This window comes from Lacerta agilis, chromosome 2, assembly GCF_009819535.1.
Source record: "Lacerta agilis isolate rLacAgi1 chromosome 2, rLacAgi1.pri, whole genome shotgun sequence".
NCBI lineage: Eukaryota > Metazoa > Chordata > Lepidosauria > Squamata > Lacertidae > Lacerta > Lacerta agilis.
The window spans coordinates 29,414,380-29,436,361 of NC_046313.1; the positions used below are offsets into that span (position 1 = coordinate 29,414,380).

Sequence of the window (21,982 nt, forward strand, 5' to 3'; positions counted from 1 at the left end):
AACTTGATACTTCACTTCTCTCAAATATTATGCAGGTCTGCCTTTGTCTTTGCCAACAAATACAAATATTTTTATACTTCAACTATATATCTTGGCGCATATCCAAGAAAGAACACAATCACATGAATATTGCAGTGTTACCGCTTTATCTTTATTTACACTTTTTAAAAAGCTATGGAAGCTACTGGGACAGAAATTGGTTATGTAAATTTTGGTAAGCGAAATACCCCAACCTCGCATTTTGTTCTGGGGTGGGGGCATGGGGATAGACAAGAATGAACTTGAACACATTTGATTTATTTGGAAAGAAGTCTATTTAATATTAAACACTCAATGACAATCAAATGTGTAACAGAAAGTCATAGATACTGTATTTCCATTAGGGTATATCAAGAAGCCAAGTATAGCTTTGTTGTAAAAATGGGGTTTATTTTAGTCGGAGTCACACAAAATACTAAACATTTATCCTTGTGTTTCAAAGTTCAAGAATGAAAACTTGCAATTAAACACTGAGCAAGCCATGTGGTTGGTTTATCATCTTAAAAGTCTTATAGGAAAAAAAATGATAACAGGACTTAAATTCTCAGTAGCATATTTGCTTATTAACTTCTCTGCATTTTGAGAGGTCACAACAGTCCTGAATTAATTTTTATTTTAAAAAATCTAACTGAACTTTAAATTTTTTTCTATGCCACTACAGCTTTCTTTCACCTCATTTTAAAGCAGATCTTCGTATTAAGCAGTCTTCAGGCTTCTTCGCAGGCTTGTCACATGGTTGTCCTATAACGCAAAATGTTGGGAAAAGAGAGTCAGATAGTGGGAACAGAGATTACTTTTATTTGCCATTCCTAAATAGCGTCTGCTTGCTGCCCGCTTAACTCTTCAAAATCATCTCATAAAAATTACACCTAACACCCCTGTGTATTGGACAGTTAAGGACAAACATGACGTGACAATTCACCAACCACTGTTGTTGGGAAGCCATGTATTCCAACAGGGCTTGCACAGATGTCAAATGCAAGTACCACTGAAATGAATGGAGGGTGTGCAACATTAGTGCTCAGAGGATTGCACTGTATGGCTAAAATCCTATGCACATTTACTTGGAAGTAAGCCCCAATGAACACAGTGGAACCTACTTCTGAATAAGCATGCATAGGCCTGCACTGTAATTGGTTAGGGGTTCTTAGAAGATAAGCTGAAACTATATTAACTATGTTGCAAGGAAAGCAATCAATCAGCTGGTTTTATTTGGGTTTATTCCTTACTTAAGGAATGACCCTGAGAAATCATAGGTCAAGACGGGGCAATTATTTATGTATAAGATTTAGCTTCATTTAACTAACAATGTGGTTATATACATTCTTGCCATTTATATATACCTATTGGGTGTTTCTGACATTGGCCTTTATTTTCATTTGCCTCCCAAGTCTGGTATCAGCCAGTATATGCTGCTGTGTGCCATGGCTGCCTGGCAATTCTCCTACGCAGTAGGAAATTATAAACACATACCTCTTAAAGACTTGAAATGCATTGAATGTTACAAGGCGATTATTATGTAGTATTTATTGCATTTAATAAAGATATCTAATTCTGGGCAGCACTGCATCCCTACACACAGTTGAAAGAAAATTCCAATCAAGTTAATATCAGGTTAACAGTTTCACAATATATGCACAAAGATTCCTTTTCACTTTTTGTAAATAAAACACACAACAGTAAGCTTAAAGATTACAGGCAACAGCATTCAAACATGGATGTGGGTAGAGAAAGGAGTACCTGGCATGAGTACCTGCTTAGTTTGACTGAATCCTTGATTTTTAATTTGGCTTTTCATGGGCCGCTCACAACACCAACGCTGTGTGAGGTATGGTAGTCAGCTGCAATTATTCATAAACCCTACACTTCCATCAATCCAATGCTACTGGCTCTCGAGTTACAGAACAAACTGCATTAGAATGCAAGGCAAAGCAAAAAAACTAGAAACATCCTTGACAAAGAAATACTAGCAGTTTATATAAAAACAAAATAGTCCAACATGTGCCTCTAATATTAAGTATTAAAGCAAATGTTTCTGATGCACCAACACAATATGGACTTAAATTACAAAATCAGTTCAAGTTGTTTAAAAAGATAATAAATCCCCTAAAAATAAAAAATAGGATAATTAACTTCTAAGGGACTAGATTACAAATATGTTCCCAAGAGGCACACTAATGGGGGTATGAGTCTGCTACAAAATAGCCGATACAAAACAATGTACCTCAAAAGATTTTGCAGGACTACACTGTGTTTTCCTTCAGAAGTTGCTTTAGTACCTCTTCTTACTTGTTGACTTAGCTCCATCTTCATCTGTACATACTTACGCTGCACTGTTAAACAGTAACAAAAAGCCCTAATCAAAGTTTGAAATAATGCACTTACCTCTGTCTGATCTGAGGTCATATCAGATCAGTTTTAATTGGACTGAGTGTCACCTTCAGATTTAATGTCTTCACTGGTCCCATTGACCTCATTCTTAGCATCGCCTTCCTTGGAGTCCATGCTTGTGTCTTCACTCTGTTTTTCCCGACTACTGGACTTCACACTACTTTTTTTATCATCAGATCCCCTCTTTTCTGCCATGAAAGAAGACATTGACCATGGACTTCACAGTAAAGACACACAAGGTATCACGCTTTTCAGGGGTGAAGTTTTTGCCGAGACATCAGCAATTGGCTGTAAAATTGCAAACTAGAGATCAAAGTTACAGTGCTAATATTGAATGAAATATTCCACCAGAAAGAACAAGATCTGAGTTGCTAAGTTCAGAGGGAAAGGATAGCACAGAGGGGAGGCAGAACTGCTTAAGATTACAATGCAAAAGTCACCGACCTGTTTGATAGTTCTGGTCAAAACCGCAAGCCATGTACATGCTACCTAACTGAAAACTACCTGCTGTAAAGGATAGTGTCAAATGTGTCTAAAACTACAGATTCATCACAGTATACAACTTTTAATCACTTAATTTAGCTCAAGACCATGTACAAATTTGGGGAAGGACCATCGCTCAGTGGTAGAGCATCTGCCTTGCATGCAGAAAGTCCCAGCTTCAGCCTCTGGCATATCCAGATAGGGCTGAGAAAGACTTATTGTCTGATATGCTGGAGAGCCACTGCCAGTCAGAAAATACTGAGCAAGAGGGACTGTTGGTCTGACTCCTGTTGACAGCTTCCTATGACCTCTGATGCCAACACCTAAGCTGCTGGCCAGGGCAGCGAGGGAAATGACCCTATGTTTTTAAAACTTCATATAAGAAGCATCCTGTTCTCACAGTGGTCAAACAGCTGCCTGTAGGAAACCAGCAAGCAGGATTTGAGTACAAGAGCACTCTTACCTATTGTGGTTTCCTGCAATTGGTATTCAGAAAGTTTGAATTCTTGACCTCTCAGACAGCATATGCACAGAACAGTTTGAAGCAATTTTACGTATTGATCTTAGGTAACAAACCTTAACGTGTAGGCTTAGATCCAGGCCTTACTTCATTGGTGGGGATACTGCAGCTGACAGAGGAAGGAGTGATTTTAATTATTTCTCCTCAATGCAACACCCTGCGCCACCTCTAACGCTGTTCTGGAGGGTTGGAACATCTTCTGGAAGAGCATGGGAGGTGGGGCTGGGGGCTGCAGAGAGGTGAACTGGCGAATATTACCTCCCCTCCCACTCAGCTGACAATCTGGATGGAAGGAGTCTCTTTCATCTGGGAAAGGCAAAGTCTGGATCCAAACCACAGAGCTGATTTTGATTTGGCTATTTGAATTAACTATGCATACTGCTGCCTGAAGTTTTAAGAACATTTAAATTTTGTGCTGTTTTTATAGATATTGCATGCTTATCTTTTTGATAGCTCACTTTCCCCAAACCTTTTTCTCCATGGCTTCATGTACTATTCTCAAATGGTAGTGCCTGCTCTTCCCTCACTTTTTCCAGAGCCCATTCCCACCTCCTTTACCTTCATTTGCCTGCTATGCCCCATCACCTCACCAGGATTGGGGATTGTCTCCCTACTTGCCAACCACTGCCAAAAAGAGAGAAAGTAATCTGTGTAAGTGCATTATCAGGCTGATATTTAACAATCCATGACTGCCGGGAGCCAAAAAAAAGTAACCTTCAAAGCACAATAGGTTTCCAATTTTCATTTTCTTATCTTGCAAGAAGATGCACTTAATTTTCATGTCCAAAACAATTACAAGTTACAAACTTCACAAAGTTGCTTGAAATTGGGACACTAGGTTAATCGGACTCATAGTTCACTGAAAACAGGTAACTCTAAATAGCAGAGGTAGCTATAAGAGAGTCTGACAATAGATTGGCTCCCAATAAAATTAGTAAAGCCAGAATAATGAGTTTACCTGGAGAAAATAAAAATTTAAGATAGCCATGTGTCTTTCTCTTATATTCAATGCATAGCCCATTATGGTGGGCAGTTTCCATATCAGACATGGTTACCAGGTTTTTGTCCCATTAAAAGAGTTATTTATATATAACATGCATATAGTGTAAGCTGTGTATGCTGTATGCTGAAATCACTTGGGTATTTCTCTCATCAGCATGATGAACCAAAATTCTTCTTTAAGCATCCAGATAAAGTATACTAGATGTTTTGAATGGCTGTATTTAATGCAAGAGCACAGAATAAAGAACAGGGAACAAACAGAAGAGACTGTCAAAGCTGTATGGGTGAAGTTTCTGGAAAGGCATACTTATGGCCTACTGCAGGAGCAAAACATCATTTTGAAGTTAGTTTCAATTCCTTTTATCAAGAAAATGGAGGTAAAGGTGAAGGGACCGCTTACCTTCCCGCCGGAGCGGTACCTATTTATCTACTTGCACTTTGACATGCTTTCAAACTGCTAGGTTGGCAGGAGCAGGGACCAAGCAACGGGAGCTCACCCGTTGCGGGGATTCGAACTGCCAACCTTCTGATTGGCAAGCCCTAGGCTCTGTGGTTTAAGCCCAAAGCGCCACCCGCGTCCCTCAAGAAAACTTAGAACAGCTTTATTATGCAGATAACAGCCAAAAAAGGGGAGGGGGGAGGAACTACAAAGGAACCACTGCCTAAGGGAAAACACTCAATATTTGAAGCTGAGAGAAAACCAGTCACCAAAGTCCAGTTAACTTTGGAACTCTTAGAGGTGTCTGTTACACATAATAATTGCCTGGATAGGTTGCACTAACTGACCTTTTTGAAAGTCTTCAATTTTTGCTTTATTAGGTATCGCCGATTCACATGTAGATCCACTGAGGAACAGCAGTCTTGTTGCCCCGCAGAGGACTAGCTGTCAGTCCAATAAGCTTATCTTCTGTCCTATGTAGATACGACAGAGCTCAACAGCCCTTTAAATGGGCAAAATATGTAGATTCTCCAGAAAGTGTTTTATTGCTTTGAGTTTGGACAGATGGGGGAGAGAGGCGTTTTTCTTGGCTACTGTAAAACAGTTGTTGACCTATTGGCCTGTGAATTAACATAGGAAGCTATACTATGAAAACTTTTTTGTCTCATCTACAATAAAGTAGTTTTATCTTTGATTTGGTAAGTAGAGCTCAGGGAAAAATTCTATTTGTTGAAAGATTTGTTACCCATAGCTTATCGGCAAGGAGTATAATCCTTCTACCTATTTCTTGAAAATTGCTTTTCTGATCATAAAAAGGGAAATAAAATGGGCACACATACAGTACAAATGCTTCAGTGCCATCTGTTCTAATACTGACTAGCTGTGCTTAAGTAAGAGAAACTTAACTGTTTCACTGGATAGGGTCAGTAATCAGGGTGGGTGGGGGTGGAGTGTTTCACTGTCAAGTTAATAGAACTGAAAATTTATTTTGTATTTGTTCAGTTTCTCTCAGATCTGGGGGATTTTCTCATTATGAAGCTCAAATTTAATGCAAGGCAACAAGCAAGATTTGCTTAAAATTCCAGTTCCTCAATACCAGACCAGTTGATAATATCTGTACTCTTATTTTCACTGAGGCTTTCTTCAGAAAGGTCCTATGTGTAATTAACTGAATAAACTTAAAGCATGCTTTCATAAGTACAACAGAATAGAACATAGAACATGTAAGGAGGACAGGCATTCATACAGCTGCTTAACAATGACTAACATTTGTTTTTCACCAATGCTCAAGTGACATGGAAGGAAGTCAAATTCCAAGTGTAACCACAATCACAACAACAAAAGAGTTGTAGGAGAGAAAGCGGAAAAATAGTAAGAATAGTATTTAAACACACCCTCAGCTGGTGTGTGCAGTGTAGTTGAGTCACAGCACTTTTAGTGTTACAGGATGACTGGGAAAGGGGAAATGAGCTGTATATTCTGCAAACTAGGAGCTTATAACGTCTGGGCAGATACCTTCCCGTGTTACTGGTATAGATAAACGTTATTTAGCATTGCATACCATTAAATTGTGAGGTATTCTACTAAGCTACAAAACCATTAGTTTATACCCAAACTCAGTTCTTTGAAAATCCAGACAAAAGGCATTGAATAGAAGAGAATGAAGCAGTCCAAGATTGTTTAAATGCAGACCCCCTGGAGATACTAAGATCACTATTTATGCAAGAAGTACATTGTTATTTCGAGTCACTGTTGTCTTCTCTAGAACCAATGAATGCCATAATAGACTCTGCAGCCTATTCTGATGACACATTTTAGAACAGTACCTACACACAGCTGAGTGCATCAGGCTTGCCTCACTGGGTCACAACCATATATTTGTACCATTCCCATTACTCTGCTTTTATTAATCACAGTCCTAGGAACTTTGGTAACACTTCCTTGAGCAGGAATTCATTCAACTTTGCATTAATAAAAAGAAATACACAACCAACATACCAAAATGAAAATTATTTCTAGAGGCGTATAACAGGGAGTCATATCTAATTCATGACCATCATTCTGTACATACAAAAGATGCATAAAGCAGTAAAAAAACCTCCAAGCCTCTATCCAGTAGAGACCTTACAGGGATTTATGAAATACTATCCAAAATTGAGGCAGTGAAGCTTGAAGAGGCCGGCTGGCTGATGATCGTTTTTAAAAGCTTTCTTTCAATGTGGGGACCACAAAGCATTATGCAGAACACTAAACATTCATATTGTTCACCACTAAGGCAGCAATCCTACACACCTACCTGGGAGTAAGCTCAGTTTAACTTTGGGGCTTACTTCCCAGTAGACTGGCATATGATTGCAGTGTAAGTGACCCACATGCTGAGAAGGGAGATTCCAGCATATCAAATAAAATAATTTAGGGTGGAGCATGTATACTAACAACCCCAGGTGAAACAGGCCATTTCCCAAATTACTTTGATAATGGGCGTGAAGATGGGAGAGGTTAACAGGCATACTTATTCTGAAGATAAGACAACACTGTAAGTTGTTCCAGAGGTCAGAAATTTACCCAACATCTTTTAGACAAGAGGTGTACCTCTGACCTTCGAGGTTTTGCAAGTATCCCATTACATGGCTATGTATGCGCGTGTCGTTTAAAAATGGGAATTGAAGCTAACGTGGATTCTTAATTTGAGAGATCGGGCTTTCATGTTAATTCTGGGTGGACAAAGTAACAAACAACGGAATGATTCACAATGAGCTTCAGGCTTGTGTTCTCGCCTCTCCTGTGTGGTCAAGAAGAACAGTTCAGAAGCTTTTGCTTACTGTGGCTGTTGTGTCACCTGGAGTGAGATACTGTGGTTTCTGAAGCTGGCTTGTTGAAACCAAGCAAGGTTAGTCATTGCCACAATTTTATATTCAAACAACATGACAAACTCTGGTTAAAAGCAGAAACTTATGAATTATTTATCTCAGCTTTGCAGGAGGAGAGCATATGAGCCCAAAATTTGCTAAAGTCCATCATGTTGCACTAAAACTTGATTACCATTATATGCTAATGCAGACAGTATATCTGCAAGAAATCAGCCAGTGCAGTATCCACCACAATAAGGAAAACTACTACGCTCATTAGCACTGATTTTTAAAATATATATATTTAACTTAATACCTGAAAAATAAATAACAAGCCAAGAACGGAATTAGGCTCTTTCATACTCCTAAAGTGTTGTAAATGCAGACAAGGATGAATAATAAACCACAGAGGCTGACGAAAAAGTTTTCACCAAAGGGAAGCAACTGTAACTGTACGTAAGAACATGGAACAGTAGTGACATGCCACCTTTATGCACCATGTTTTCAGGAACAATCTAAGTATCACACCAATTTACTGTTAGTATTGTTGAATCGGCAAAATGCAGGGGTGGGCAGAAGGCAGATCAGGATTGCTGGTAAATGTTTGGTTATTTACAGATCAGTATTTCTGACTCCTGGATGTTTTACAACCACCACCAAAAACATGGTTCTGAATATACTGTTGAATTTTTTTTGTGTGTGCCAGGGCAATGAGCTCCAATACTCAAAACAAATAGCTGGTCTCAGAATGCTTAAATTCTCATTTTATTTACTGCGCAGCGTGAACCAGGCTTTGGTTGGTGGATCTCAAGAGTTCTAGCAAAAAACAAGTAGATCTGCAAGCCTGATGCTTCCCCATCCCTGGTAATGGACACCTAAAGACAGCAACAGAAGACTCAACTGAATTTAAGTTCACAGATGTAGAAAAACTGAGGTAGTATCAAGTATTTAAAAGTTTGCATTTAAGAGTTCAGGAGGAATCTATGGGGGCAGCAATCATTGGAAGATCATGGCACAGCTCTGCAGAAAAACTATTCTTCACCAGTCATATGAACTGACCTTTTTCCTTAGATTTCCTGTCTTGTTCTCGCTCTCTGCTTTTGCTTCTGTGCTTGTAAGATTTCCGATCCCGACTCTTTGACCGCCTTTTGTCCCTGCTACGTGATCTATGTTTTCTGTCTGACCTATCATGGCTTCTGCTTCTGCGTCGATCTCGACTCCTAAAAATGTAAGAAGAATGGGTGGAATTCAACCTGGTGCTAATGTGAACGTTCCACCAGTGAAAGGATTTCTCCTTGCACAATGGGACATTCTCTCCCCCCCTCACATGTCCCTAGATATGTTCCAGGGGTTCCCTAAACTCTCTGGAGCAGATTTGGGGATGGTGTGGGGAACGGACAAGGTGGGGGGGGGGAAGTGTCCCACTGCACAAGCATAAGTCATTCTGCTCATCCCCAATAATAGTTAAAGCACTTCCCTAAATTTATCACAAGTAAACTTGCCATAAAAACTTGACACATAAAAGTTTAACAAGTTTTGAAGAAACTTTAGATTCCACTTCTGAAGAGTTTCATAGCAAACATTTGGCAACAAAGAGCTGGTTCATGTAACTCAATAAATCACAGTTCAACTGAAACTGCCTGTGCAGCTCAAACTCCTCCTATTATGACTGGTTTGAATTGTGTGTGTGGGCAGAAAAGAAGCCACATATGGATCAGCAAAATTGGGGGGAGGCACATTCACAGTTAAACCAAACTTTGATATAAACTACAGTTTTGTTGCAAAGTGCTTAGTGTAAAATTACCTTGAGAAATATAAGCCAAAGTTTGCTCAAAACTGGATAAACCCTATTTAAGCCAAGTTTCCAGATACTTCTGAGGAATTTTAAGTACTGAAAACCTCAAGCAGTTTCTCAGGAATACAAAGTTTACACCTTTAGGCATTCTCTCGACTCATCATCCATCTCAATTTAGTCAATTAACTTCAAAGAAATCGAATGTCCTTATCCCCTTCCCAGACAGGTACCTGCTTCGTCTTCTGTCCTTGCTTCTTGATCTTTTATGGTCCCTTGACCGACTACCCCTCCTGTCAGAAGTTCTGCTTGAATGTCTGCTTCGTGAACGACTCCTCTTTCGTCTCTCTCTATCACGAGCCCTCTCTTTTTCCTTTTCTTCTTCTTCACGCCGTCGCTTTCTTTCCCTTTCTTCCCTTTCACGTTCCTTCTCTCGCTCTTCACGTTCTAGTTTCTCTTTTTTTAACCGATCATCACGCTCAGGCTCTTCAGTTCTCTTTCTTAATTTTTCCTTAAAAAAGAAAGTATTACAGAAAGTTTACTGTAATCATAGAATTGTTGAATTGTAAGGCACCATGAAGATCATCTAGTCCAAATTCCCTGTAATGCAGGAATCTTTTGCCCAATGTGGGGCTCAAACCCAAAACCAACTGGAAGATTTCATGCTTCTTAAGGAACGGCAATACTCATTACCATGACATGAATTTGAAGCACTCTTTAACAGTCTATTTGAGATAAAATTTAAAGCATCTCCATTATCTGGTAACATTAACGATAACATATATACAAATAGAATCATAGAACTGTAGAGTTGAAAGGAACCCCGGGGGTCATCTAGTCCAACCCCCTACAATGCAGAAATCTCAACGAAAGCATCCATGACAGATGGCAATCCACCACAGAGCAATAGGCTGTATCTCTGCGCACAAAGAACATATTTTTGAAGAACAATGCAAGAACAAAATTGTACTGAACACCTTGTCCTCAAATGTATCTTGATTTGGCAGATTAGAATCTCAGCTAACTACAGTTGGATGCATTATATGTATACATTTATGTGTACGTATAGTACTTAAAACTCCACAGAATAGGCCATCAACCAAGCAAAACCATTTCAGCCACCACTTGTTAACTGTTGGTTAAAATCTGGATACATTTATCAAAATATGTACCTAAATTATGCATAGACGTGCCATGAACATATAACATTTTGTATGGGACAGTTCTAAGACTGTCAATGCTTTTTACTGAAACTCGTGTAATAATACCAACTTCTGTCTGTCTTAGCTCAGTAAACAGATCCTAAACTGCAAACACCTATATCAATCCAGTTATTTTTATCTTATTACTTTCTCATCCTATGCCGGTGGCTATTTTGATGTATTGTTTAACTTTTGGTTTTCCATTCCCCATAAATAATAATTGGCACTGGCCTACTTTGCACATAATACCAAGCCAAACCAGAACTAAACATGAGCAAGCAGGTACTCACAGCAAAAAGCACATTATTCCATGCTAAATCAAAGTTTACTCATGAACCCAGGTTTGTGATTTGCCTGGAAGAAAATGAACTATGAGCCCTAGTAGTTCTGAGCAGACCAGAAGCAACTGCCATTTTTGCTGTAAGTACCTGCATACTTGCTTGCTCACGCCTAGCCATGGTTTGGCTTAGGGATATGTATGAATCAGGTCAGTATGTACTTTAACCTTTGTGTAACATGGATAAAAAGAAAAATAAGTCAATACTTTTATCTATTGGTACTATTCAAGCATGTACTGTAAGCTGAGAAGTTTCACAAAGTATCACAAGGTTCTGAGTATTTCAGTTCATAATGGCACATTCTAAAATCATTTTTATAGTGGCATTGCCACATACACAGGCTATATGTTGACAGTATTGCCAAGCACATACAGATCTATATATACACGCAGACTGAACATACTTTTAGTTCTTCCACTGTAGCTTTAATTTTTGCGTAACCCATATGCTGTTTTCCCATCAAGTGATCATCTACCCTGGATTGTGCATCTCCTACGATTAAAAATGCTCCACAGACTTCACAAACTTCCATCTGCTTTTCCTGAGCTGCAAAGCTCTCAATTGTCTGGAAACAGAAGATACTTGTTAAAACAGATAGCTACATTAACACTTTATTTATTATTTACCTAGCAACAATACAACTTATTTTTCAAATTCTTAACCTACCCCTTGGCATGCAAGCAGCTAACCAATTGCTATAAAAATACACAAAATTTCATGTCCAAAGCAGATCACAAGATTGGTCTAACTGCATTATAATTCAAGTGCATGTGCATCTTTAAAATAGACCTTCATGCAATTCTATCTGCAAAGCAACTGACAAGACGAAAAACTCGCTAGACGAAGGCATTCGTCTAGCGGGAGGCTGCCCCGCTAGACGAAAAAGTCTATGGGGCTGCCTCGGAAAATTTTTCATCTTTTTTTTTTCATCTAGTGAAAACCACGGTTTACATTGCCGCTTCGCTAGACGAAAAAATTCATAGAACGAATTATTTTCGTCTAGCGGGGCACCACTGTATAGCATTTAAACAACCCCTCTAAACCCAAGGCTGCTATGTGATAATAAGAAACAAGTCATAATCTTCCATGGTGTTAAATTCTACTGGGTTCATTTCAATTCCAAAGGCTTATTGAAGTTCTAAGATGGTCTCTATCCCTTAATAGGTCAAGAACAGGGATGTGGCCAAGATCTCCCTCTTTCAAAGTGTTTTTCTGCATTTCTGTGTATCTGAGAGGATATTAACCCAGTGAGGGACACATTCTAGCAACATTCTTTCTTTATTTTAAACCTAAAGTGTTGTATCCTGAAAGCACCCCTACCTTCCGGAGCAATTGAAGGGGGGGGGCGAAAGGAGGAATAGGTGAAAACTGCCCCTTCCCTGTTCTGCTACTTCTGAAAGCCTCTGCTGGATCAAAGAGCCTTGCACCAGTGGAACGATACCACTAGAGTGGCTGGGGAAACCCAGCCAGATGGGCAGGGTACAAATATATTATTATTATTATTATTATTATTACTGTTGTTGTTGTTGTTGTTATTAAACAATCCTCCAAATTTTTTGCCCCATAAATTGATTTGCCTTTATGCAGGCTATTAATCTCATATATGCATGGTTAAAGCTCAATGACTAATAAAGTATGAAAATATTTTGGAGGCAATCAAAGAAACTATTTATTCAACAAGTTGAAAGAATACAAGCTGGAAAGGCTTTTGTGAGGTCAAGTTTATTTGACTGTATTCTGTTGGGGCTTCCAGGCTTAGAGGAAAAACAGGACTCTTACTTACTGAAGTTGTAGATCTGAGCAACTCTCTTTCCTCTTTTAACTGTTCAACAAGTTTCATCATGCCTTGAGCCTCTTCCACCTTTCCTTCAGAACCTAGTTCTTCAATCTAATAGAGAGAACAAAGTTAGTATAACGTCTTGATCCAACTTTATAAACATTTCTGTATGATTCAAGACAATTACCTGTTGTAGAAGTACATCAATCTTGTCAGTTAATACTTGAATCTTCTCTTCATTTTTACCAGTAGGTCCTGCTGCTTGCTAAATATTAAAATAAAAGTGACAACACACACCTACAAGTTACGAGTGCAACAAAACACTGTTCTGCTTTGTCATGTCCACAGCACAACTCATATCGAAGAGTAAGTTGTAAGAAGAAAAAAGAATCACAGTAAGTTCATCTACATCAGAAGTGGAGAACCTTTTGCGCTTCATGGGCCAGATCCTCATCAAGAATGGTCTTACAGGCCAAATATGACAGGTGAGTGGCCCTGTCTACCTGTAAAAATCCCTTGCTGGAGCAACGTTAAGAGGGATGAAACTGCTACAGATAGCGGTTTGCCAAACCGCTCTCTGAAGCCCCTCCCTGCGATTAAAGTTTGCTCCTAAAAGGTTAAAAGGACAGGGCCAGCAGTAAGGGGAATCCCACGTAGTGCTGAAAATGGGTGCGCCAGAGATTCCTATTGAGTCTGAACTCAGAAGGATTGCTCCCCCTTTGCAGCAGCTGATGTGAAGAGTGATCCTGCTTAGCACTGTGCAGTGCTTTGAAGGCTCCTGACAACCAGCTGGTTGTCAGAGATTTGGGGAGGTGCACAAGGCAGCTATGGGCAAGCCCCACAGTTAATAGGATGACATCAGATGTAGGGAAGGTAGGCAAGGCTTGCCCCCAAATGGTTTGCAAGGCCAAAGGGGGAGGCCTGAAATGCTAAGTCTGATCCATGGACTCGAGGTTCTCCACCTCTGTTGTACATGGTCTCTGTGCAGTCCCAATTATGGGTTCTGCGCTTGCAGGGTCCCTTGCCGGAAATTCTGAAAGCTAAGCTTTCACCCTACACACTGTGGCTTTCACCTACCACTCAGTTATCTCTTAACCACTAGAACAACAGTACACGTTTAGAAACTTGATTCTGTCGAGTTCAGAAGTTAGCTTCAAACAGCACATATATTAGTTTCATCTAGGTGTGGCTTATGTTGTATCCTGCTATTCTTGTGTTTGTTCAGTTTTAAGGAACTTATAACACAGTAAGAGAACCATATGTACATTGAGAAACACAGTTAAGATAAAGTAATTCAAACATACTATAACTCCTGGTCAAGTATGTGTATCTATTCTACTTTAAAGTACTCTTATAAGAAAATACAAAGGGTGGTATCCAACATCACATGAATGGGCACCCGCATGTGCAATGAGACTGCATCTCTTCCCCTCCCCTCTGCAGGCTCCCACACTAGAGTAGATTTGGGGCACATTATAGAAGTGCAAGGGAGAGAGGAAAATATGTTCTGTAAACAGTTCTGCAAATGGATATCACACAAAAGACCATGTATGTTTAACGTGCCCTCTGTTTTTGTACTTACACCTGAAGCCTGTTGAGTCTGAGACAATGCTAAACGTGCATGGCCTCTTCGAATTCGGCGTTCTACCTCTGCAAGCAAGCTCTGTAAATACCGAAGGAAATCTCTTTCATAGCCTACTTTCATGAATCGAGAACTCTTCTCATACCTGACAATGTTAAAGAAGAAATGATTATATTAAACTTCAGATAAAGGTCATCTCCATCATTACCTAACAACAAAAGACTACAGTATATGCTATCCACCTCGTGAAATTTTAACTGAGGATTTTTTAAAACCTCAATTAAATGCTTGCATTCTTGCTTAATTATATTTATTAGCTTCTTATTAATTATAACTACAAACACACTCACTGTTTTCTGAGATTTTCATCATGAATTTTCTCACAAGGACCTAGAAATAAAAGCAATAATGGTGATACAATCAAATGACTTTCTGATAACACTATGCCAACAAAGACCCGGATAAAGCTCAACAGTTTTTAACCAAACTAATGTAAAGATTAAAACTGGGGTGCCTTTCCACAACAGTGCTAACAGTTCTAAATGACTTTCTAGCAAATTGCCATCAGGCTGGCATAGTACCAGAATGACTGTAACCTGTTCAATATTCCACCGGCACACTAGAGCAGAGCTAAGGTTTAAAATCAAGAGTCATTTGCTCAGATACAAAATGGGGTGAGGTAGGGTACAGATTTGCAAGCCTAAGGAGAGTGAAGCAATATATTTCTATGAAGATTCAAGTGTACTTGGGTTCATACTTGTTTTTTCAAAGTTTGAATGGAATCAGTGACAGTACAAGAACAAGTGTATCACACCCCTGCAACTTTTACTGAGCTATTAAAGAGTGGTTATGAACCTCTGAAATACAGAAGCCCACGATTGTTGAGGCAAAGTGTTCCAGAAAAAGAATGTACTAAAGAGATCTTACCTATCAATTTAGAATGCTACAATTCCAACCTTGTTGGTGGCACATCTTTAAAATACACACCCATGAATATCTGTGAAGTTTGCAATTTGATTCTTTGACAGAAGCCATATACAGGCATCCGTCCACTTAAGCACAATCAACTCACACACGGCTGTGTATACAGGTGCCACCAGAAAAGAGATAGATACTGTAGATTCAAACTGGGAAATGGCAGGAGAGCTGGAGAGTCCTTGGGGCTCTTAAGGAGCTGCTACTGCTTTTCCATGCATCCTCCAGCCAGCCCCAGAGCTCTGACTCTAGTTGAAGAGAGTTGTGTGGATAGAACTGGAGAGCAGGAAAAAATGAGTGCTTATAGGCTTTTTAGAGGGGGCTCCCCAATTACATGATTTTCGCTTATTCACGTGGGGGCCCTGGAATGTAACCCCCATGTAGGTGGAGGGTTGCCTGTATTAGAAACAAGCAAATTGTTGCTGAATTGTAATTCTAAGTTTAAGATACAGGTATAATCTTCTATGAATAGGAATGTGAGGCAGAGCTTTTCCAGTAACAGAAAATGTCCCCCCCCCCTCCCCGGTGCTTCATTTTTCTTTTGAAAATTTTGTTTTATAAGCTCATTAGTAACAATGAACAGATCCCAACTGCAATGAATGTAGAGAACATTAGGCAAGCTTTGCAGTTTTCTTTTGCTCTATTTACTAATTTCAAATTAAATAAAGATACCAATTACATCACTCTCTAGAGCACCAGAAAATGTTCCAAGGCAAATTACCAAAACAGCATATGAATTTCTTTCGGAAAACTTTCTAAAGCAAAATTTTCTGGAAAATTCACATTACTGGCTCTGAACTTATGCAAATCTAAGATTTTTAGTCATCTTAATGAGATGATTTTGTGACAGTGTGCATCTGTGTGTGTGTTTGTCTGTCTGTCTCCATACATACATACATACATACAGGAGGTAAACAAAGAAAAGATTAATGCCTCAAATATTTATTGGCAGCAGCTTCTATCCATGACCTTGACATTTGATATAATACAAGGAAAAAAACCAAAGGCACTTACCTAAGTCAGAACGGGTATTTGTGAATAATTCAGCTGGACAAAACCCACAAAGGTAATATTTACAAACCTGATTGAGAAGAAGAAACTTAAGTTACTTTCCTTACACATCAAATTTAGACAGACTAAAAGCTATAAGAGAATTAAGTAATTTGCTCTTGTTCCAATTCTTTCTTTCTTTCATTTTCTTTTATTTTTAAACCAACCTTACCCACCAGTGCTAATTTTGGCTGCATTTAAAATATCCTAAGCACAAACCATTTAGGTAAGCTTTACAGTATGGATGAGTACTGACTCATTTCTTCAGGCCCTTTTAGAGGGCTGTCAGAAGAGGAATAGCACAATCAGTCCCTTCTCCAACAACTTTTCACCTACCTGCATCAATTCCTGGTTTCCTATGGCTAGTAAGTAAATTAAGTACAAACCTATACAATACACTGTTCAAGAATTTCAGTCAAGAGCTGTTGATGACTATGCTCTGCCTCCAAAGTCAGAGGCAGCAATGCTTCTGAATACCAGTTACTGGAATTGTCTACACCCAAACACTATATTTTGCTATATTTTGGGGTTCTGGTGTCATAAAAAGGCAAGAAACTAGCAACTTGATCTCAGTTCTTCTTATTTAAATCATATATGAAAGCACCTGAGGCTGCAATCCTATAGTAACGTAGTTCAGTGGCAGAACATCTACTTTGCATAAAGGTTCCAGGTTCAATCCCCAGCCTTTCTAGGTGAGGCTGAACTCAGTTTTGAAATCAGGGACAGTCACTGCAAGTCAGTGTAGACAAAGGTCTGACTGAGTATAAGGCAGCTTCCTACGTTCCTCAGTAGACAGCAATGCAATCCTAACTTCTAAATGCACCATCTGAGAGAAATTAGGATGTGGCATATTACCCTATCCTGGCCTTAAACTGAGCAAATGACTCATCTTGGCATAAAATAAGCCAGTGGAAGTTATGTTGGTGTAATGGGCAAAAAGAGTGTGTCAGGAACAAGGAGAGGGATCAACACATTTACACTGCATATTAAATCCTTTCATTCACTGGTTCCACCTCCAGAGCATGCCACCAAAATATAGGTGCAACTAAAATTCATCACACAGGAGCCAATGGAAAGGCAGAAAATGAATGTTTACAATGCCCTCCAACCTTGCCCCACCTCCAGCCTAGAACTGATAGGCTGAAGCTTAACTATGCTGGTGTATCTGTCTGGCTAGGTTTGCTCTGCTCACACCAGTGAACTTAGTGAGACTTACTGCAGAGCATCCCAGTAGTAATGTACGGAAGTGAGAGCTGGACCATCAAGAAGGCTGATCGCCGAAGAATTGATGCTTTTGAATTATGGTGCTGGAGGAGACTCTTGAGAGTCCCATGGACTGCAAGAAGATCAAACCTATCCATTCTTAAAGAAATCAGCCCTGAGTGCTCACTAGAAGGACAGATCCTGAAGTTGAGGCTCCAGTACTTTGGCCACCTCATGAGAAGAGAAGACTCCCTGGAAAAGACCCTGATGTTGGGAAAGATGGAGGGCACAAGGAGAAGGGGACGACAGAGGATGAGATGGTTGGACAGTGTTCTCGAAGCTACTAACATGAGTTTGGCCAAACTGCGAGAGGCAGTGAAGGATAGGCGTGCCTGGCGTGCTCTGGTCCATGGGGTCACGAAGAGTCGGACACGACTGAATGACTGAACAACAACAACAACAACAACTGCAGAGCAGACATGTAATGGATTGCTCTGTAAGTGGGCAGGAAATAACACTTTTTCAAAATATCATTCAGGGGAGCAGTGGTTCTTAAGGTACTGTGGTCCTCAACTACATATGGCTTTAAAGGTCAAAACCAGCACATTGAATCGAGTCCAGAAACTGATAGCCAGAGCAGTCATGCCAAAACCAGTTATATGTTCAGACAGTTCTGTCCCAGTCAACAATCTGGCTGCCAAATTCTGCACCAGTTGCAGAACCATCTTCAATGTGCATACGGCAACAATTCTGCATGTGGTGATGCAGCTGAGCCATTGCTCAAAGCCATCAAGGCCACTTGAGCCTCAAGTGATAGTAAGGGATCCAGCAACACCCTCGTTAGGTACCTGCTCCTTCAGGAGTGTGACTCCAACACATGCTTTAGGCAGCCTGCCCAGAGTTTCCTAAGGCAATGCCATAACAGAGGAGCAAAATGCTTCTTGACATTATGAAATCAACAGCTCTTTATGTGTAGAGATAGCAAAAACTGTGTGTACTGTTATGTTGGCTGTTAAAGGGGGTAATGCACTCTTTCAATTTAAATGAACAGTTCACTGCTGTCAGATGAGTTAAGAAGCAAAGCCTCTGGAGAAACTCAATGGTCACAAATCCCAAACTCCTGCAAAGTCTGCAGGAATTGTCTCGCATTCTTTACAAATGCAAAATTCAGTTATTTCCCAGATGCAACTGAGATTGCTGGCCATTACCTTTATACCCCTAAAATCTGTGCAACGATACCTAAAGGATACCATCTCTTCTCCTAAGATACAGTCAGTAACTAAGTCAAGTGCCAAGACTCTTGCCCATGTGTGGCCCTCATTTGAAGCACAGTTGGTGGGAATAGGTGGCAGGACATTTGACTGCAGCACTCATGGACTTTAGAACAGGGGTAGGCAACCTAAGGCCCGGGGACTGGATGCAGCCCATTCGCCTTCTAAATCCGGCCTGCAAACAGTCCAGGAATCGGCATGTGTTCACATGAGTAGAATATGTGCTTTTATTTAAAATGCATCTCTGGGTTATTTGTGGGGCATAGGAATTCGTTCATTCCCCCACCCCAAAAAATAGTCCGGCCCACCACATGGTTTGAGGGATGGTGGACCGGCTGAAAAAGGTTGCTGACATCCTGCCCCAGGTGTTGCTTATCTCCAATCCCTCGCACAATACTTTTAAATAAATTTGTGTTTTGGCAGACATTTGGCCCGATCAATGCTTTAGTTTATTTGGGTCGCCCGCTTGTTTTAGTTTTCAACTATGCCTGTATTTTGCAGCCTTATTTACCACTTCGCTAGATAGTAATACTGCAATGCTTAACGGTTGTTAACACTCTCTCATGGGCAGCTGTGCTTCGTATTAGAAGGCGGTGGAACAAGCGATCTTAAAAGCATCACACCTTACAAGAGTTGAAACTACAGGAGCGGTACGCCCTTTATTAGAGCAGCGGGTGCCTCGCCCTCCCCAAAGGCTTCAAATCTCCCTCTCCGTGCGTCTCCCCCAAAAGCAGACGCACCAGATCCAGAGGTTTAGCTCTTGTTCGCTTCAACCACAAAATCTTCAGCGTGAACATAACGGGGATACAATCTTTCCTTGTTTGTCCTTCAGCCCCCAAGGCCGCGAAACGCAACCCCGTTTTCCTCCCGCAAAGCCTTTCGAGGCGCCCGATACCCGCTGCGCAGGGCCTTAAGGTGCCCTGACCTCTTTGCCTGCAAGCTATTCTAGCAGTTAATAGCGGAGCGGCTCCTCCTCCTCCCCATTTTAGGACCTCCGCCAGGTAAACCTGTTCGTCGTCTGGTTCATCTTCTCTCCCCTCCACTACCTCCGCCCCGCAAAGCGCGCGCAAAAAGGGCCTCGACCATACGAGGGCCGGCGATAGAGGAGGCCCCGTATCGGCCATACTCACGCTATCGTGGTCCCACCGCACGTTGCTGCGCTTTTCATCCGGGGCCAGGTTCCTGTCCCGGCCCATAAGCTCGTCCAGAAGTTGGGCGGCCGAAATCATGATGCCCCGCTCGTCAAGTACAGCCTCTCCGCCGCGGCCTCCAGCGCTTTCTTTCCTTCCCGCCGCCTCCGCCTCCGCCTCCGCCCCCCCTCCTTCAATAACACCCAAACCGCGCCGCTGACGAGAGTGACAGAGACAAAATGGCGGCACCCTCAAGCCCAGGGCGTTCCCCACAATGCACCGCGCAGATCTCGCGCAACCGCCCAGGGTCTTGTGGCCCAGGCCTAGCGCTTGCCTGCGCGCGGGTCTTGCCTGGGCGCGGGAGAAGGAGTCGTGGGAGGTGCAGCTGCGCACCCTTCTTCTCCTCTTGGATTGCGAAGGCACAAGCCGACAGTTACTCCTGACTGGAGCAGCCCGTTATAAAAGTACATTGCAGTACAGTCCTCCGCCTTCAAGAGCGAGCAGCGTTCAGTCCTGCACAGAGCATCCCCTCTTTTTGACAGAAATGCACATGGAGTTTGCAACCTTTTTACAGAATTTGTGAAATAATTTTTTAAAATGACTTGATCCGCTCTTCTGTATATAATACTGCTGTATTTTAAGTTGCTTTGTTATTCTCTTTTTTTGTAAATCACTTTTGAGTTTTCGTTTCAGAAAGAAAGAAAGAAAGGTGACAAATACAGAAGATCGCTCAGTCGGTGGAGCAGTAGAATCTTAATCTAGGTCATGGGTTTGAGCAAAAGATCATCTTGGTGGTCCCTTCCAACTATACAAACTATAAAATCGAAGTCTCCTTACCCAAGCCTCCCAGAGCCTCAATACACAAACAATGGTTCTATTCAGATTTGTTTTAAATAATCCTCTGGTCCCACATTTGCTTCACGAACCTTCAAAAATAGTTCTGTGCCTGTACTCTTAGAACCCCAACAGGAAAGGCAGTCGGAGGTGTTACCCCAGAGCTCAATAATACAAAAGAAAAATAGTACTTTGACAATTAGTACTTTAAAAAAAATAGTCTCATGCTGTGAGACAGAATCATAATACAATCATTTTATAAAACATGGCCAGTTTTAGACTGCAATCCTAAACTAGTCCTAAGCATAATGGGATGTGAAGGTAAAAGGACCCCTGACCATTAGGTCCAGTCGCAAACGACTGGGGTTGCAGCGCTCATCTCGCTTTATTGGCTGAGGGAGCCGGCATACAGCTTCCGGGTCATGTGGCCTGCATGACTAAGCCGCTTCTGGCGAACCAGAGCAGCGCACAGAAATGCCGTTTACCTTTCCGCTGGAGCGGTACCTATTTATCTACTTGCACTTTGACATGCCTTCGAACTGCTAGGTGGGCAGGAGCTGGGACCGAGCAACAGGAGCTCACCCCATCACGGGGATTCAAATCCCCAAACTTCTTATCGGCAAGCCCTAGGTTCTGTAGTTTAACCCACAGCGCCACCTGTGTCCCAATAATGGGATATACTTCTGAGTTACCGGTAAGTCAGAATTTGCACCAAAAGAGAACTACCCTCAGGCAAGTATTGACTTGACTTTGTGAAGGAGACACAGATGGGAAATCATGTTTGGCTCCTTGTTTATGTGAGTTGCCAACCTTTCGTTCTCTAAGGGCTTCTCTGCCTGACGTAGCTGTGGAAAAACACACAGGTTTTTTTTTCATGGAGAATCCCACCCATTCCAAGTAAATTTATTAGTATTCCCAGGGTTCAAAACGTTTTATTTTAGTTGTAAAATGCCTGTAAGGTCTGGGCAAGTGTTTGCTTCTGGATCAATCAATGTGAAACTTTTATTATGCAATCACAGCAGTGTTCAATGCAAAAACAGTATCATTAAAGCAAAAACAGAATACAAAATCTTAACCATTATCCTGCAAAACAATGGTATGTATT

The 21,982-nt window shown here is 40.9% G+C and overlaps 1 protein-coding gene across 11 annotated transcripts; it reads right to left on the minus strand.

Annotated features, from left to right (window-relative positions):
* Positions 1 to 295: 295 nt before the first annotated feature.
* Positions 296 to 20,243, minus strand: LUC7L3 (LUC7 like 3 pre-mRNA splicing factor). Of its 11 annotated transcripts, none has more exons than XR_004425915.1 (12): positions 20,044 to 20,237; positions 16,404 to 16,470; positions 14,765 to 14,804; positions 14,415 to 14,559; positions 13,020 to 13,097; positions 12,839 to 12,943; positions 11,459 to 11,620; positions 9,749 to 10,026; positions 8,783 to 8,943; positions 2,425 to 2,618; positions 1,383 to 1,483; positions 296 to 780 (listed from the first exon to the last, which is right to left on the minus strand). XR_004425915.1 is itself a non-coding variant. In XM_033139189.1 (11 exons), the coding sequence occupies exons 1-11, from the start codon at positions 20,140 to 20,142 to the stop codon at positions 2,188 to 2,190; spliced, it is 1,461 nt and encodes a 486-aa protein (XP_032995080.1). In that variant the 5' UTR covers positions 20,143 to 20,242; the 3' UTR covers positions 296 to 2,187. The 11 variants fall into 11 exon arrangements, 6 of the variants coding, with proteins under 6 accessions (XP_032995080.1, XP_032995075.1, XP_032995073.1 ...); XR_004425914.1 differs by lacking the exon at positions 1,383 to 1,483 and adding an exon at positions 1,793 to 1,948 and having other exon boundaries at positions 2,264 to 2,618; XR_004425913.1 differs by adding an exon at positions 1,793 to 1,948 and having other exon boundaries at positions 296 to 1,483; positions 2,264 to 2,618.
* Between the last annotated feature and the right edge of the window lie 1,739 nt (positions 20,244 to 21,982).

Bases quoted from the DNA above. Each gene is read 5' to 3' on its own strand.
- LUC7L3 (XM_033139189.1), bottom strand. From the start codon at position 20,142: ATGATTTCGGCCGCCCAACTTCTGGACGAGCTTATGGGCCGGGACAGG. The intron at 16,471-20,043 runs GTGAGTATGGCC...CTTCTCAATCAG, and splicing joins TGCGGTGGGACCACGATAGC to GTTTGTAAATATTACCTTTG. The intron at 10,027-11,458 runs GTATGTTCAGTC...TTCTTTTTTAAG, and splicing joins CTACAGTGGAAGAACTAAAA to GAAAAATTAAGAAAGAGAAC.